The sequence below is a fragment of the Scyliorhinus canicula genome, chromosome 7 (assembly GCF_902713615.1).
Source record: "Scyliorhinus canicula chromosome 7, sScyCan1.1, whole genome shotgun sequence".
NCBI classification, from domain to species: domain Eukaryota; kingdom Metazoa; phylum Chordata; class Chondrichthyes; order Carcharhiniformes; family Scyliorhinidae; genus Scyliorhinus; species Scyliorhinus canicula.
This window is the reverse complement of record NC_052152.1, coordinates 30701192-30719352: the sequence shown is the minus strand read 5'-3', so window position 1 is coordinate 30719352 and position 18161 is coordinate 30701192. Positions and strand designations below refer to the sequence as shown.

General features: G+C 42.1%; 1 protein-coding gene across 1 annotated transcript in view; it reads left to right on the top strand.

Annotated features, from left to right (window-relative positions):
* The window catches only part of urb1 (URB1 ribosome biogenesis homolog), a 112955-nt gene extending 96414 nt beyond the window's left edge, over positions 1–16541 (top strand). Inside the window, exons 33-39 of the mRNA XM_038801679.1 lie at positions 4928–5034; positions 5669–5812; positions 5984–6093; positions 6584–6739; positions 7396–7637; positions 12169–12753; positions 16034–16541. Coding sequence (XP_038657607.1) covers positions 4928–5034; positions 5669–5812; positions 5984–6093; positions 6584–6739; positions 7396–7637; positions 12169–12753; positions 16034–16254 — 1565 coding nt within the window. The 3' untranslated portion in view covers positions 16255–16541. The remainder of the gene's footprint in view (positions 1–4927; positions 5035–5668; positions 5813–5983; positions 6094–6583; positions 6740–7395; positions 7638–12168; positions 12754–16033) is intronic.
* The last annotated feature ends 1620 nt before the right edge of the window (positions 16542–18161 follow it).

Below are 18161 nucleotides of genomic sequence, written 5' to 3'. Positions count from 1 at the left end.
GGCAATCAGCTTCGAATTACCACTCCGTGTCCTATTATTTTACAAACTTTCTTCTGTGTCTGTCTTACCTGACCTTCCGAATCAGGCAAGGCGAGATCCAGGCAGCGCGGCTGTTTCTGACGCCCAGCGTTGACGTTCAGGAGAGATTGATGTCACCAACATGGCCCCTATTTACGGCACTAGCTGTCGTAAGCCAGGAATGTTTAACTGTCTGACTCATGTTAACATGGATGGGGAGGCGGACATCGGTAGGGGTTTCAGAGACATCAGGGGGTAGTGGGGAGGAATATTGTTGCAGGTGGAGGCGCGGTATGAATTCTTCAAACATTTTCTGGATAACTCTTTGTGTAACACAGCCGGAACCCTCAGACGTTTGCGATTCAAATCACTTTTTCAGATGATTCCCAGCACAGGGCAATTGCCCAGAGGACGTTTGCACTTCAGGCCAGTTGCCATGCAAACCCTTACCTTTGAAGTTCTGAGAGTAGTTCCCCGGCACATCTTTGGGGCACTCTCGGCCTCCCCCACATCCAACACCAGGGAGCTTGGAAGTTACTGCCCATAAACTCTGTTTCACTCTCTGCAGATACTGCCACATAGAACATTTCAGCACTTGCGGCAATTGGGGCTGGTTTAGCTCACTGAGCTAAATCGCTGGCTTTTAAAGCAGGCCAGCAGCACGGTTCGATTCCCGTACCAGCCTCCCCGGACAGGCGCCTGAATGTGGAAACTAGGGGTTTTTCACAGTAACTTCATTGAAGCCTACTCGTGACAATAAGCGATTTTCATTTCATTTCACTTTCTGTTGTTATTTCAGATCTGCATTAATTTAGATGCACAAGGAAGGGTTCACTTGGGTGTGCTTGGAATATTTATGGAATTATGTTGAAGTTTGTTCAATAAATTAAATACTTTATTCGACCTTTTGGCTCTTGGTTGTAGCCCCATTCAAGTCCGTAGCCTTTAGGTGAATAGTATGATCAGGCTTTGAGGGGAAAATGATCTGACTGTCAGTTGAATTGCTGACTATTGAAATGAACTGTATTTTGTGAGGGATGAGGGTCTCCGATGGGACACTGTCAGAGCACTCACACGTTCAAATTTGGAGGTAGTGTGACTGGCAGGTTTCTCGGGCAGCCAGGTTGGTAGTACATCACATGACACATCATGGGAACTATTAAAATATCAGAAAATAATAAATTTGCCTTCAGTATTTTTAGCTTAACATGAACGATAAAGATCACTGTGGCATTCTGATTTATGGAGGCTAAATCAGAAAGCTAAATGTTAGTGGCTAAAAGAGCATTTGTGTGATTTGGAAATCATTTTGCCGAAATGTGGTTGGCAGATGTTGGAACAAAGCCCGTTGCCTAAAGAAAAACTATTTGTGTAGCAGTACTGTATTTATTTTGTTGTTTACAGTTGCTAAATGCAGTAAAATATAAGACTTCACTCAGGCAGGTTAATCTCTGCTTCGTAGGCTTACCATGTGTTGTGCTATTGCTTCTACTTCAAAAAGCGAGTTGGTAAAGGAATAGGTTGGAGCCAAGCTTTGCACACTTTCATAATATTTATTTACAGGGTTACACACAAAAAATGTACCACCTTTGTTCAAGAAAGAAAAGAGCCAGAAAACAGGAATCAGTAGTTCGCCTAATGCCTGTCATCAGGAAATTGCTCAAATCCCTTATGAAGAAACGTGAGATCTGTGAAAGAGAAATTGTTAAGTTTATTGAAAAATGTCGATAAAGGGGAACCCGTGGATGAGATGTACTTAGATTTTCAAAAGGCATTTGATAAGCTGTTGGATCAAAGCTTGCTGCACAACGTAAGCTCATGTTGGAAGGGATAACATGTTAACGTGAATAGAGGATCGGTTAGGTAACACGAAGCAAAGATTAGGGATGAATGGATTATTTTCAAGGTTGGAAAGCTGTAACTAGTGGAATGCCACAAAAATTTTTGATGCCTCAAAAATTTATGATCTATATGAATGATTTGGATGAGGAGACCTAATGTAAGGTAGCTAATCTCCAGATGACATCAAGCTAGGTAAGGAAGTAGGTTCTCAAGAGGAGGTAGAGAGTGTACAAAGGGTTATGGATAGGTTAAGTTAGTTTGAAAAAACTGGGCAGGTGATGTATAATATGGGAAAATGTAAACTTGTTCACTTTGACAGGAAGAATAGAAAAGCAGTAAATGGAAGAGATTGTCGAACTCGGTGGTATAGAGGGTTGCTGGTGTCCTGTACACGAGTGATAAAATGTTAGTACACCTGTACGTGAAGTGAATAAGAAGGTCAAATGGAATGTTAGTGCTTATTGCAAGGGGAATTAGAGACCAGGAGCGGGATTCTCCGACCCCCTCCCCGCTGGGTCGGAGAATTGCCCACCGCAGTGCCCCGAATTCTCTGCGGGTGGGGGGCGGAAATCGCGCCGGTCGGCAGGCCCCCCCCCCCCCCCGCGGCGATTCTCCGGCCCGCGATGGGCCGAAGTCCTGCCACTGTCATCCCTCTCCCGCCGGCGTGGATTAACCCACCTACCTTACCGACGGGAGCAGGTGGCGTGGGCGGGTGCCAGGGTCCTGGGGGGACGCGGGGCGATCTGACCCCAGGGGGTGCCCCCACGGTGGCCTGGCCCGCGATCGGGGCCCACCGATCGGCAGGTGGACCTGTGCCGTGGGGGCACTCTTTTTCTTCCGCCTTCGCCATGGGCACTCTTTTTCTTCCGCCTTCGCCATGGTCTTCACCATGACGTCAGCAGCCTCTGACGCTCCGGCGCATGTGCGGACTTACGCCGGTCGGCGAAGTCCTTTCACACCAGCCAGCGGAGCAGGAACCACTCCAACGTGGCCTAGCCCCTCAATATGAGGGCTTGGCCCCTAAAGATGTGGAGACCTGCCAATTGTCTTAAATCTTTGTCCTCTGGTTACCTATCCTTCTGACCTATGTGCCCTATCAAAACACATCAAAATTTTGAGCACCTCTATTAAATCTGGCCTTAATCCTCCCTTCTCTAATACCAAAAAAAATCACAGCTTCTCTAATCTCTCCACATAATTGAAATCCCTCACCCCTGTTGCCATTCAGGTCACTGGTATTTTTAAATTATAGGTGAGTCACCTATGATTAATTACATTTGTCTAATACCAGATAGAATTTTGTACTATGTAATTTGAAATTAAACCCGATTTAAAATTATAACACAGCTGTATGGAGGTTGTCATTCATCTCTGAAGGTTCAGACAATTAATCTTCTGATCTTGATAATTGAATATCCATTAAGTTCCAGACAGGAAAATAAGATTATTTTTGTTTACAGAAGTCAAAAGCTGAAATAGAATTTGTTATGGACCAGGGTTTAGAGAATCCCAAAGTGTATCATGGAGTTTACCTGACCCACAACTTTTAATAGATTGTGGGATGGGGAGCACACGGCCGACTCTACAGGTGTGGTACAGCAGAAATGGATAAGTATTTGTTAAAGCAAAACAATGTTTATTCTGTGAACTCAAGTTAACCTTTTTAAAACATACAGTGAACATCTTAGCAACCATTAATTCAAATACAACCCCCAAAAACTACAACACTAAGTAATCCTTTAAGCTTTCCTTTTAACACCCATAAGACTTAAAAACAAAACCTTTAACAGAAGGACATCAGGTTAAAGTCACTACTGAGAACATTTATAATTCTGAATTTGCCAAATGATCAAGAGATAGTATTTTCATGGCAGAGAGAACAGCAGTACACCTGCTTTGTCTGGCTTCAGCTCCAACACTGAAAACCAAACCAAAAAGACACAGACACACCCAAGCCTTTCTCAAAGTGAAACTAAAAGCAGAGCCAGAGCTCGGCTCCACCCACACTCTGACATCACTGCAGTAACATGAGCAGCCAAACATTTCTTAAAGCAACATTCTCATGACAAATATGAACTGGGAAAATATAATACCTGAAAAAATCAACAAATAACGGTTGAGATGTGTTTATTGGAGCGTGCCAAGGTTTTACGGCTCCAGGTAGAAGTCCAACAGACCATAGTGAGAACTGGAACTAATCCCTCAATAACAATGGTAATACGGCATACACTTATGGTGCTAAATAATGTACAACAAAAAAAAGTCCACTTAAAATCTCTCAGTTCTTCCAGATAACTGGAAATGGATCAAACGTTTGAACGTGGGCATCTCTGAGTCACTTATACGTGGATTGATAGCTCTTAAGCCACATTTTAAAAATCTACAAACAAGAATTCCCAACCAGGTGGAATTATAAAGTATTCATATAGTATAATGAATACCTTGCACAGTGCATAATTTGACAAATAGCTGGGTCCTATGGCCAGAGTCCAGTACCCAGGTGGAGCATTGTTCCGCAGATAGATTTGTAAATGAGTCAAGTTGCCAATGTCAGTTTGCCTCTGCTTTGGAATGCTTAGTTTGAGCAAGATGTGTTGCCAGTTTATTTTTTGTTATCATATTAGATAACAATTTATCACTCCGGTGTAAACAGAAAGTGAAAGCCACAAATGAGTATTGGCAGTCTAATTAGTCTGTAAACTAACGCACAGTATTTCACTATCACCTACAGTGGCTCTTGGCTCTTCACTCAGTTTAAACATTTTTTTAATTAACGTAGAGTGAAAGAGACTTTTCTGTTTAATCTATGTTTACTAGGTTTCAAAACCATTTTGTTATGACAAGTTTACTTAAAGAAAATGTTTGAAAAAGTTTAATTTTCTTAAAGTGAAACTTGTTATTGACAAAAGACTTGAGCATTTGCAATTGAAGAGCAAAAATTAAAGTGACGAGCAAATCTAAATGTAAATACCAAGAGTTCTGGTTAAAAGCGAACCGTTGAATGTATGATGTTGGTTTTCTTTGTTAAAATAAATTTGTAAAAGTTATTTTTCCCTCTTCCCTGTAGAGGAACACATGTACATGAAGATTAATAATTTCCTCCTGACACATCAGTATTTGGATTTAAAGAAAGTGCCTGGGTTTTTCAAGTTTTTCTACAGCTTTGACATGGAGGTAAAGTTGTTTTTCTTTTTAATTGTGTTCCGCTGTTTTCTAAGTAGTTGAAAGTCAATGTGAATATCAAATATAACAGAAAAAATTAACTGCTTATTCAGTAACCAAAGGCATTATGTGACATGGTACTAAACCATGCAGATCAGCAAAGTCTCTAATTCAATTCCTCATCTGTAGTGCTAGTCAGTTTTGGCGAAGTGTGCATGCATGCACCCTGATTTAAGGCAAGAAAAATCTTGGGCAGTGTTTCCATTGCTGCTCTCAATCCATCTAGAAGCATACTTGTCATCATGGAAACGTGGATGAAATTCATCTGCCAAAATTTATTATCAAGGCTTTCATGTAAAGGATGTCTTCCAAGGACTTTTATCATTGTCTATGGAACCAGACAGCGATTTAAGGCACTTGCGTCAAGTGATAAGGGATTTGGGATGAGGGGAAATATTTGGCCAAATCTAAATATGGACAGTTCCAGTTACAATGTAAGATCCCGCTGTAGGTAGGTGGCACTGGGACTGGTGCAAAAAATACCTGGCTTCTACAATGCCTATCTTCCAATCCAGAACTTCCGTGGTAGAGAGGGAATCTTGATTGCATCTTTTTTTCATGTTTCATCCTTCATTTTATTTTTCAGCACAAGACTGAACGTGAATGGCTTTTTGAGCTTCTTAGCAATAGCTTAAAGGACAAACACTGCTATGAGCTTTGCGACCATCAGAAGATTATCCATGTTCTTCTCGTCTTCTTCAACAGCCCATTGTGTGATGAGACAGCCGAGGTAGGATGCAGTTTCTGTTTCGAAGTAATGCTAAGATGGCAGTAAAATCAACAATCTACAGCAGGAGGGGTGAAATTCTAGCAGATGGGGAGATCACTGAATATTATAATTGGTTTAAGTTAAATTTTTATGTTTTCACGTCATTTTAATAAATTTCTATTTACTTTAAAGGAGCACATTATCCAGATTCTGTTACATGCTGCACGCATCACAAAAGCAGCTTATCAGCTCACCAGAGACCACAACCTTCTGACATGGATATTGCATATCTTACAGAGAAGGTACATTCACAACTGTATGATATCGACAGGTAGCTTTCCTTCAAACTAACTGATGCTATTTTTCATCTGTTTCAATCAAGTCATTTATTGCCAGGATACAATATGCTGAGTACGTTTTGTTTTCTCATTTTTTTAAAATGCTGCACATGGGCGCTATGCAATTTTTGTGTCAATTTTCTATTTTAATTATTTTAAATCATTATTCCTAACAGTAATACTTTGGGAAGTGAGTTTATCACCCAGCTCGTGCATAGTTCTGTAACTCACTGCAAAACAGCTATGAGGCACAACACGATTCCCATGATATACTTTCTAATATTTTTAAGATGTTTTGAAAATTCCACAGGAAGTTTACTCATAGCTTCTGATATTGCGCTAATTTTTGATTTTGCACTGTTTTGCTATACTGTTTAGAAAGTATTGCCTTAACTTTTAAAGCATACATTAGAGATAATTGTCTATTGGAAACAATTGGTTTGTATTTTTCTAGGGTTTTCGAAAAAAGACTGATACCGGATTTAATCTCGCTGCTGCACACTTTGTGGTTCACTAACCTAGGAAACAAAGAAAAGACCAAGAGGTTTATGCCTCTTCCTCTTATCAATGAATTTCTCTACGTTCTGACTGTTCTGATACGACACATTTGGTAAGTAATATTGCTCAATGGGAATCTGCAGGAGGTATTTCTGATGTACTGCTTGAAGTTACTCAATGCTTTGCAGATTTAAACTCTTCAAAGTATTGTAACACAGACAAGCAAGCACTGAGTGAACAGTCAGCCCATTTAAGTTGATTAACTAAGGGTTGGATGTTACCTGGTACGTCAGGAGAATTCCTTGCTATTCTTTGAATAATGTCATAGGGTCGTCACTGTCCACCCTGAATGGGAACTTGGCTTAACATCATTTCTGACGGACACATCTCCAACAGTGTAAAATCCTTTTGGTACAGCATGTAAGCCTAACTTATGTGCTAAAGTTCTGGTGTGGTTCCGCTCCGTAGTGCAGAGTACAATCAACTGAGCCAAGCTGACACATGAATTATATGTTGGAGGATCACTTTGTAGAAAAGTGGGCTGTATTTATTTAGATGGTGGGATACCAGTGCATGCCCATAAGTGCTGCAACAAAACATTCCTAAGCTCGGGCAAATTTTTGAATGATATCATGATCAGACACCAAGTACAATCTGGCAAAGAGTTGGAAGATCTATAAAACACTCTTTCGTTGCCACTTAATACATTTTGTTTTTAAAATGGAACAATGTTGTGATTAAAATCATTGGTTTCCTTTGTCTTGGCAGGATAAAGATTGATGCCAGCACATTTACAGAATTTTTACAGATTTTGAGTTCTGTTTTGCATCATCGTTGTGGTGCCTTTGATGACTACAAGGAAATGGGATGGATTACCATAAATGAAAGCATTCTTTCTCACACCGAAGCCTTGTTACTGTTACACAAGTGGAGTATTGTGGGAAGGGAGTCCCATTTACAGGAGGCCTTGCAAACTCTAGCCCATAAATACAATGTTAAGGAATTGCTAAGTAAGTTTTCCCTTTTTTTTCCCATTGTTTTGAACCAGTCAATTTTAGTATTGAAATAGTTTCAAAAATTATCTGTAGGTATGGGCTTCAAATAACTTGTATTTCAATGTCTCCCACAAGGTCAGGTTTAAGTCTGCTGCTTACCAAGAGGTCAGATATTACTTAAAATCTGAACCCATGAATCTGTTGTTTTTCTCATTTGAATACAGAATTCCCCATAGGTTTTATTTTCTCGGCAGTTATGTTCGTCAAGGTGTACATTTGATGCTGAGACCCTGCCAGAAAGTGTGTTGGAGACAGGTTCAATTAAGCCATTCAAGAGGACATTAGATGATTTCTTGAATATAAACAATATGCAGGGGAATGACACTCAAACAAAATGCTCGTTTGGAGAGCCAGAACAGCCAAGTGGCCTCCTTCTCTGCCAATTCTTTGTGCAACAGTTGGAATTTGCTTCTATTCTACTACCTATCCTCCAGTTAGATTACCTCAGCAAGGGTGCCTGATATTTTTTTTAATTAATTTTTACGGGGTGTGGGCTTTGCTGTCTAGGCCAGAATTTGTTGCCCATCCCTAATTGTCCTTGAGAAGGTGGTGGGGAGCTGCGTTCTTGAATCGTTGCAGCCCATGTGGTGTAGGTATACACACACACACACACACACACACACACACACACACATACCCATTGCTATTAGGGAGGGAGTTCCAGGATTTTATCCCGTGACAGTGAAGGAACAGTGATATATTTCCAAGTCAGAATGGTGAGTGACTTGGACGGGAACCTCCAAGTGGTGGTGTTCCCAAATACCCACTGCCGTCGTCCTTCCAGATGGTAGTGGTCGTGGATTTGGAAGGTGCTGCCTAAGACGCCTTAGTGATTTCCTGCAGTGCATCTTGTAGATGGTACACACCTCCAAGCCCAATATATACCACAATTTCATGAACTGCATTCTGCAAGTGCTGTCAACCTGCTGGACTTGCAAGTTATTTATAACCAGGTTTTCTTGACAAAAGAAGACAAACCCCACACACTAAACATTCTAGGATAACCCTGCGAGCTCAAGAAAGATGTCATGCCACTACTCGCCTCAATTATGCTTCTGTTAATACACCAAATCATTAGGTGCATGGTAAAGCTCCCCACACTGTGTTTCCAACAATTGGGCACATTGACCATCGTTACATGAAACCGAAGTAAAACAGTGCAGATGCTAAATATATAAAACAGAAACAGAAAGAGCTCAGCTGCTCAGACAGGTTTTGGGGCGAGCAAAACGGAGATGACGGGCTGAATTTTACCAACATTGAAAATAATTGTGAGGTGGGACCATTTCCACCTGATCCTGTTCCCTGTCGCTGTGCAACTGACAGGCCACCTCCACAATTGGGGACAATGGGGTGACAGAGTGGCACAGGATGGTGAGGCTCAGACTTCATTAGACCTTTGACGATTGGAGATGTCCATCTCCAGTAAATCATTGCTTGATGGCAAGGCTGTGAGATGAGCAGACATCAGCCTTGCCATTTTCTGATGGTAACCTTTAAAACCCCTCTAATTGCAAAGTAACTTCGACCTCCCACTGTGCAGTCACCCCATCCTCGTGGCCAATATGGATGCAATGAGGGAGCCAATGTGACGGCTGCAAAACTGTTATGCTGTTGTAATGACCAGTGTTCATTTACCTTAATTGGGTTCCCGCAGGTGTCGAACTGATTCCCATTTCCACCACGTGCCCATCTCTGGGCAAAGCACAAGGAGGCGGCCATATGCCAATAGTTGGCTAAATGCTGTTTTTAACCCATGTTCCAGTCCCCAACTCCAAAGCCGTCTCCCCGGTCTGGGAAAAGCTGGGCCTACATTTCCGTTCGTTAACCTATCATTGCTTCTAATGAAAGGTCATCAAACCGAAATGTTTAGTCTGTTCCTCTCTCCACGGATACTGCCTGACCTATGTTCATGAAATGTGCTTCACGCAATTCCTTGCTGTGCTCTGGTTAGTTTAAATGCAACAAAAATCTACGTTTCTGAATTTAAATGGGTTACTTAGATTATTTGCAAAGTGTAGGTTAGTAGTTTGATCGACTAACAGCTCATCTATTGACACAGCTGCTTACATTTAAAGAAGTAGACCAGGGAAGGACGGAAAAATAAATGATCCTTAATGAACCGACAAATTACAAAGTCTATCTTGCCTTGTTGCAGTTTTGCAAGGTTTTATAACTCCCAAAGCTATAATGATGTGGTCATTTTGCCTTTGTGCATGAATGGCTAGAGGGATAGGGACCAAACAACACAGCTGGCGTCAATTTACTACTAAATCATATATTGCTCAAGGAAATTGTTTCTTGTGTTTCATTATGATTCACTTCCAGAATGTTTTGATTTTTACCCCAGTTTATTTCTCACATGATGTCACACAGAGAGCCTGTTTACGTAAACAGTTATTCTAACTCATTTTATGAGTGATGTTACTAATATATACTTGTGTAAAAGCTGGAATTTTTGAGGCCAATGCTTTTCGGTCAAACCTCATGGGTGGGTCGACATGCATGCTTGATTTGGGCCAGATAGAGTGGACAAAGTGACCTCTAGTGGCTAGGAAGCTGAGCAATTGCCAAATTGATTTACGAAAGGAGGCTGAAATCTGCTTTTAAAAGAAAACTTTTCAAACAGATCCTCTCTGCTCAATAAAGCCCAGTCTGCAATTGCATTTTGTTAAGATATCCTTCCTTGGTTGCAGTTTTTGAATGAGTCCAGACAATAGTCTCTCCCATTTTAAAAAGAAAATAAATTGACAATTATCTCAAGTTACTAACTTATCACTGTAGTTATCTCTTTGTAACTTTTATGACAACTTGGGTTTATTTTTCACTATCGTTACCCATGTTGAGGTGTATTTGGTTGGTTTCAGTCTTGGTGCCAGTTACAGCCCAATCCTACATACTCTTTGGTTCTGCAATTTTTGAGCTTTAGTCCCTGAACAACAAGATTGACTTTTACATGAGGTATATGAAAAATTATGGGGCCGATTTTCCAACCACGTTGACCCAGCGCAAATCCAGCTATGTCGGGAGAATTCTTGTAGAGGCCCGAATCAGGATTTGTGCCGGGCGCAATGTGGTTGGAGAATTGCTCCGATGCTCCTGGACCAGTCCAGCTGATGTCATCTGGTTCACGTCCTCGCATATTAAAAGTAGCATTTAAATATTCAAAATTGGCTTTGAGCCGAAATCTTCTGGCTCCTGCTATTTTCCTATCCGCTGGTGCAATGTGAATACTACAGCACTCCAAAAAAAAAAGACAAGGAGTAACCACCAGGTCAGGGGGCTCGGATGTCATTGTAGCCCCCGGATAGTCGAGGATGTGTCACAGGTCACTGCCAGGGTACCAGGTTGGCACTGCCAAGAGGTGGGTCCTGAAGGGGCTGGGTTCTGAAGGTGATGGGGTCTGACAGGAGACCCTTCGGGAGGTCTCCGAAACCAGCGATCCCTAGTTAGTGCCGACGAACCTTATGGGGGGAGGTTACCAAAGCCCTAATGGTGGGGAGGATGCCAGCGACGGTGAGTTGGGGGAGGGGGTGAAGTCCCAATGTCAGTGGCCTTGACTGTAATTTTGAGATCGAGAGGCCCTCTTTCTGAAACAAGGTTTGTTGGTGTGTTTTGGCCCGCCCGTCTCAGTGCCAGTGCAAAACGCGCCCCCCTCCAAAATCTCAAAGTCTGGGTGTATTGCGGTCATAATCGCGCTGACTCACCCAGCGGGAGTCCCACCGCATTTTTCACTGGCAACTACTTGAGAATTTTGGGGAGTTCTGCACCCTATGGCTTTTTTTAGGCCAAAAATCCTGGGGTCGTCTTTTATGTAAGTTCCGCTTTTATGCCAGTTTATACATATATATATATATATATATATGTACATATAACGCATATCATTAATCTACCAGTAACAGAGCAGCACGGTGGCTCAGTGGGTTAGCCCTGCAGCCTCACGTGCCAAGATCCAAGGTTCGATCCCGGCTCTGGGTCACTGTCCGTGTGGAGTTTGCACATTCTCCCCGTGTTTGCGTGGGTTTCGCCCCCACAACCCAAAGATGTGCAGAGTAGGTGGATTGGCCACGCTAAATTGCCTCTTAATTGGAAAAAATGAATTGGCTACTCTAAATTTTCCAAAAAAGAAAAAAAATTAATCTACCAGTAATTATGCTAAATATGGTGTAACTTGAAAACACGCCGGGCACCAGTTAAGCAGACAGAACCAACATTACTTTGCTTGCATTATCAACATAGCCAGATAGTTATTTTCCAAAATTCACTCTTTAGTTGATATTAAAGGAATATGTTGCAGGTGGAGAAATTAGTTACTTTTTAAACTATAGAACATTGTAAATTGTTGGAGCAATAAATGTCATTAGCCTGTTTGGATAACCACAGATTATAAGTATGTTTTAATATCCTTTAAATGGAAGGTTATTTTTACCTTTATAAATAAGTCTCCTTATAAACTACTACTGATTCTACTCAATGAATCTTTCAGAAATTTTCAAAGAGAGGAACAGACCTAAAGCTCTTGGTTGGGGAGTATCTCGGCACAGCAGAAGGAAAAGAGTTGATGAGCAAGAGGATATGGAGAGTGAAGTGGAAGTGTCCTTCCTGGAGGAATGTAAAACATCATTGAGGTCCATATTCACTAACTGGGATGCAGTCTTCCCAGATAAAACCTTCGACTCGCCGGAAAGCCAGGTTGAAGTGGACAGTGCTGTCAAAGCAAGCACGTGTGTGATGGTTAAATGGGTTATCAAGTCAGGAATTGAAAGTCCAATTAGTGAATCTCAGAGTTTCACTCTATTAAGATGGCTTCAGAGAAATATCCTGCCTTTCAATGCTGTAACTGAAGAACTTCTGAAGGACAGTGCTTTCCGGCATCATCTTCTGCAATTTTATAGTCGAGTCACCAATGAAGTAGATGTAGATGGTTTGAGAGGGGACCCTTCATGCCTCTTCACCACTATCATGCTTCAGCTGCTGGAGGTTCAAGGCCTGGTGGACAACGACATGTACAAGAGTGTTATCAAATCAGTCTGTCTTCCTGCACTAAAAGACCACGATCATGAAAGGAAAGGTGATTATTTTTTTCATCTCCAGCCTATGTTTTCTGTTTATCTTGTATACCACTCCCAAATTAACAAGTTCCTGCTGCATTGAAAGAAAGCTCTAGAAACGATACAATTTTTAAAAACTTCTATTTCTGCCAAATTAACGTTTAACCACAGAGTTATTGTTAAATACTTGATCGCGGCTGGAGCCAGATGGCATTAACGTAAAAACCAATACACTCAAATTTGAATGGTGTTAGGAGCTGGTCAGGCCGAGTTGGAAGGGAATGGTAAGAGTGGGGGCCAGTCAAGTTGAGTCGGAAGGGATCTCTGGAGCGGGATCAGGTTGTGGGGTTAGTCAGATTGGGTTGTTTATTGGTTGTCAGTGGCTATGTGGGGAGCCAAGTGGTGAGGGGCTAATCGGGTCAGGTTGTGGGGACGTGAGCAGGGAGTCGGGTGCTGGAATCTAGTCAAGTCGTGTTGTGAGGAGAAGGATCTGACATCAGGTTGGGGAGTTGGGAGTCAGGATGATAGTCGGGACGGTCAGTAGGGGAGTATCAGTGTTATAATTGCCCAGGAGTTAGACTAGGAGTTTGCTATCTAACATTTCCTGGGTAACTATTGGGATAAGTAAATCAGAACTGTGGGAGACCTTTTAAGAAAGTCCTAGAGAACAGGAAAATTGCCCATTGGAAGCTCAAATTTCCCAGGCATTTCCCATGGATAAACATATATCAATGATAGTCTGATAGCAGAAGATCTGGGCCAATTCTATCATGATACCATGTTTTCAGACTGTCCTAAACTGTAGCTAGTATTTTGGGGTTCACGAGCTCCCACTCATCTGCTGCCTGGCATCTACCTTCTCTTCAATGTGCTTTCCATTTAATTAATAATTGTGCCATTTGAAGCCAGTATTATGGAGAACATTTGCTGTGCTATATTAATCAGGTATTGCTGTTTCTTCTTGTGTCAGTTTGGCTATCAGATTGCTGTTATTCATCGAGTGTTTTTGTTTTTGTTTTAATTTGAGCCACCTTCTTGAACCGCTGCAGTCCATGTGGCACAGGGGGGGAGTTCAGGATTCTGATCCAAGTGATGGAATGCCTATGTATTTCCAAGTCAGGATGGTGTGTGGCTTGGAAGGGAATTTTCAGGTGGTGATGCTCCCATCCGCCTGCTGTCCTTGTCCTTCTAGGTAGTAGAGTACACGGGTTTGGAAGGTTGTCGAAGGAGCATTGGTGAGTTGCTGCAGAGCATCATATAGATGGTACACACTGCTGTGCACCAATGGTGGAAGTAGTGCATGCTTATGGTGGTGGATGGGATGCCGAGCAAATGGCTGCTTCATCCCAGATGCTGTTGAGCTTCTTGGAACTGTACTCATCTCGGTGAGTGGAGAGCATTCCATCACACTTCTGATTTGTGCCTTGCAGGTGGTGGGCAGAACTTGGGGATTCAGGAGTTGAGTTGCTCGTTGCAGATGTCTAGCTCTGACCTACTCGTGTAACCATCTTATTTTATATGGCTGGTCCAATTAAGTTTCTGGTCAATGGTAAACCGCAGAACGTTGATAGTGGGGGATTCAGCGATGATAATGCCATTGAATGTCAAGGGGAGACTGTTAGATTTCCTCTTGTTGAAGATGGCTATTGCCTGACACTCATGTAATGCAAACGTTTATTTTCCACTTGTCAGCCCAAGCCTGGATAGTGTCCAGTTAGACTGCATTTGGACATGGACGTCTTCAGTATCTGAGGACTTCCGAAAGGTTGAACAGGTTGGACCTCTATCCATTGAAGTTTAGGAGAATGAGAGGTGATCTTATTTAAACATATAAGATCCTGAGAGGGTTTGATGAGGTAGATACCGGGAGTGTGTTTCATCTTGTGGGGAGACTAACTACGGCACACTTTAAGAATGAGGCTTCCCTTTTAAGATGGAAATGAGAATTTCCATCTCTGAGAGGGTGTTAACATGTGGAATTCTCTTCCCCGGAGAACAGTGGAGACTGCACCACTGAATTTTTCAAGGCTGAGTTAGATAGATTATTGATGGACAACAGAGTCGAGGGTTAAGGGGGGCTGAGTGGAGTTTAGACCAAAATGCTCTGCCATTCAGTAAATTAATGATTTATTTGGTTTTGTAGAGCCTAATAGCCTACTCCTGCTCCTATGTTCCTATGAATGGTGCTGAACACCATGTAATCATTAGTGAACAGAGGGAACATCATTGTTGAAGCAACTGAAGATGGTTGGACCTAGGACACTAATCAGAGGAACTTTTGCAATGTCCTGGCACAGAGATGGTTGGCCTCCAACAACTACAACTATCTTGTTTTATGCTAAGTGTGACTCCAGCCAGCGGAGAGTTTTCCCCGATTCCCATTGACTCCAGTTTTGCTTGGGATCCTTGATGCCACATTTGGTGAAATGCTGCTGTGATGTCGAGGGTAGTCATTCTCACCTGAAACCTGCTATTCAGCTCTTTTGGCCAAGTTTGGACCGAGGCTATAATGATGTCAGGAGCTGAATGGTGGAATCCAAACTGAGCAGTTGTGGTAAATTGCACGTGAATTTGAATAACATTAATTGGAGTTTCATCAATTTAAAAATAGAGCAGATGACTGACTGAGCATGAATGTGCAGTACCAGAAAGTTAAATTCCTGACCTTAACTGTATTACATTAAGCAAAGACCAGTAATGGAAGTGGGGGAAATAAATCAGATGAGCCACTCTCGAGCACCTCCTAATAGAGATTTATAATAATCTACTTGTGTTTAAATAGACCATCAATGTAGAAAAACATCAAAGAACTTCACGAGCATGATCAGAGAAAAAATTGACTTTTGAGTCAAAGGAGGAAATAATCAGACAGTTTGGTTGAAGCAGCAAGTTTTAAGAAGCATTTTAAGGGTGAAGAAATGGGCAAGTTTAGGGAGGAAACTGCAGCGCTAGTGGCAAGATAGCTGAAGACACAGGACGAAAGAAGTGGTGCAAGAGATGAAGAGTTGCTGGAGGATTTGGGGGTTGATGAAGTTCACAGAGGAAGGGAGGGGAAAGTCCACAAGGGATTTCAACATGATCAACATTTCAGTTGATGATGGCGGAAGCGCCCTTCTCAGCTATTTCCATGGCTTGAGGGTATGGAGCCTTTGATGGGAGGAAGGGTATAGTCACATGCTTCTACAAGGTAGCCCTCAGAAAACAAAAATAGCCCGATGATTGCCCGCTGGAAAGTGTATCTGACCATGTTAAGTACAACTATGACATGTTAAAAATGCACAATTCTCTCTTCTCTAACAGCTGCAACATTGTTTCTGCTCTCTGATTACTTGTGGGACTTGTGGCTTGGAGTGCAGGAACCTCGACTCTTTCTGACTCATGTAAAATTGATCGCCAAAGCCTTTGAAGAAACACCAAGGTTTGGAGAGAGTCCGAAAGCAAAACAAAAGAAGCCCAACGATGCCATTGTGGCTCTCTGTAAAGACATCCATTCCCTGATTGGAGAAAAGCTGCACATTTAGTTACACTCACTATCAAAGACAGATTTTATTTTGCTATATTTATACTGGAGATCAGAAAGTTGATAATTGTATTGTTGATTGTGTTGTGTGTATGTATGCTTTTGACACCATCAAGAGATGCAGTGTTTTGGATATTAAGCCTTTCAGTGTTGAAAATCTCAATTAACTTGGATAAATCATTACTGATCTGTAATTACAATTTGGCGTGTGCATGAGTAACAGTCTTACTTTTCATGTACAGTGGTTTTACGGTATTAAATGGTAGTCTGCACTTTTCAGACAGTTAATTGGAGCTAGCAACTACTCTATAGGCACTTGCACATAAGCAATAGTCTGTTCTCTTGAGCATCACCAGGAAGTCAATTTGTAAATGGTAAATGGTTTGTAAATCTCTCTCAATTTATTCCTCGACCACTGAATCTTCATAGCCCACGGGCTTAAAAGAAAATCAACCAAATTGTTAGCTGTCATTGACAGGCGGGGGGGGGGGTTAATTTAAACACCAGTAATTTCTCCTCTCACCATCCTTCTATAAATCGAAAGGTGTTTTGATTTGCTTCCCCCTTTATAAGTGGTGGTGTATTTCCCAACCCCTCAGCTTTGGAGCGATCCAATTTTGAATCAGTAACCTCGCAGCAAACTTGGGGTAGCATGAACTCAAAGGGCTAGTATGTTTGCACACACCCAAAATGCAGGAGGAGCGGTGCCTTCTTTGCATTCACACAGTAAAAGAGGGATAGAGATGAAAAAGATTTGCAATACTGAGTCCACAGAGAAAAGGATTCTTGTCTCACGTGGGTCCAGAATTAAAGTCCAATGAGGTATTTCTTCACGGAGGTCTGCAGGTTGAAAACCGCTGCTGTATATAACTCCCTTTTCTGGTGGCGTTGACTTCACACACAGTTGGGCATGCAGAGATGAATCACACTTGTAGGTGAGGATGCAGGAGTCCCATCCAAAGCGATGTAGATGGAGCCAGGGGTACATTCTGGGCAAAGCCCCTTTTCTATGAAGTTGCTTGTCGGACGGTAAACAGCAGACTGAAATTCACCAGTGCAGCAAGGTGGAACCTGTTCTATATTCATGTCACATGTCTCCGACCTCTCCACATTGTCTTTGAAAAAGAGTGTGTATCCCTTATCTGGGTGCCTAAAATTATTAAATATCCCAGCCATTAAGAATTGAAACTAAAGTTGCAGGGTGCTTTGTCCGAGCAGATGAGTGGACTTTTGTTGGCCACCCTGGGTTCTGAAACACTGATGGCCTTTGTATAGTTCTCTTTGAATTTGGTCTATACCGGGGTGGGCAAACTTTTCCGTGCAAGGGCCACATTCAGAAATTCACAATTTTAAAGGGCCGCATAGTATATTAAGTAAAATAATTACTTCACCCGGTTATGATTCTGGGCGCCTCATATAGAACATAGAACAGTACAGCACAGAACAGGCCCTTCGGCCCTCGATGTTGTGCCGAGCAATGATCACCCTACTCAAGTCAACGTATCCACCCTATACCAGTAAGTATCCCAACAGCCCTCCCCATTAACCTTAAAAAAATATTATTTTTTTAATGACTTGGTGGGCCGCATAAAGACCTTAGGCGGCCCGCGGGCTGTAGTTTGCCCACCCCTGGTCTATACCAATCCACAGCAAGGTGGGGGGGACATTAGTGTCTATTCAGCGATAATGAGGTACAGGTTTATTCAATATTGATTTGCCTTTCCTGCTGTGACCTAAGTGGATCATCACAACTGGTGCCATATTTACACCGCACCAATGCACAACCTTCTCAATATCTGCAGCCCAGGACTGCTGCAAGAGAGAGTTAGCACCCAACGGTTAAAATTTCATCCAAAATATATCACTTGCAGCAGCTCAGTGATCTCTCAGCACTACACAGGACCATCA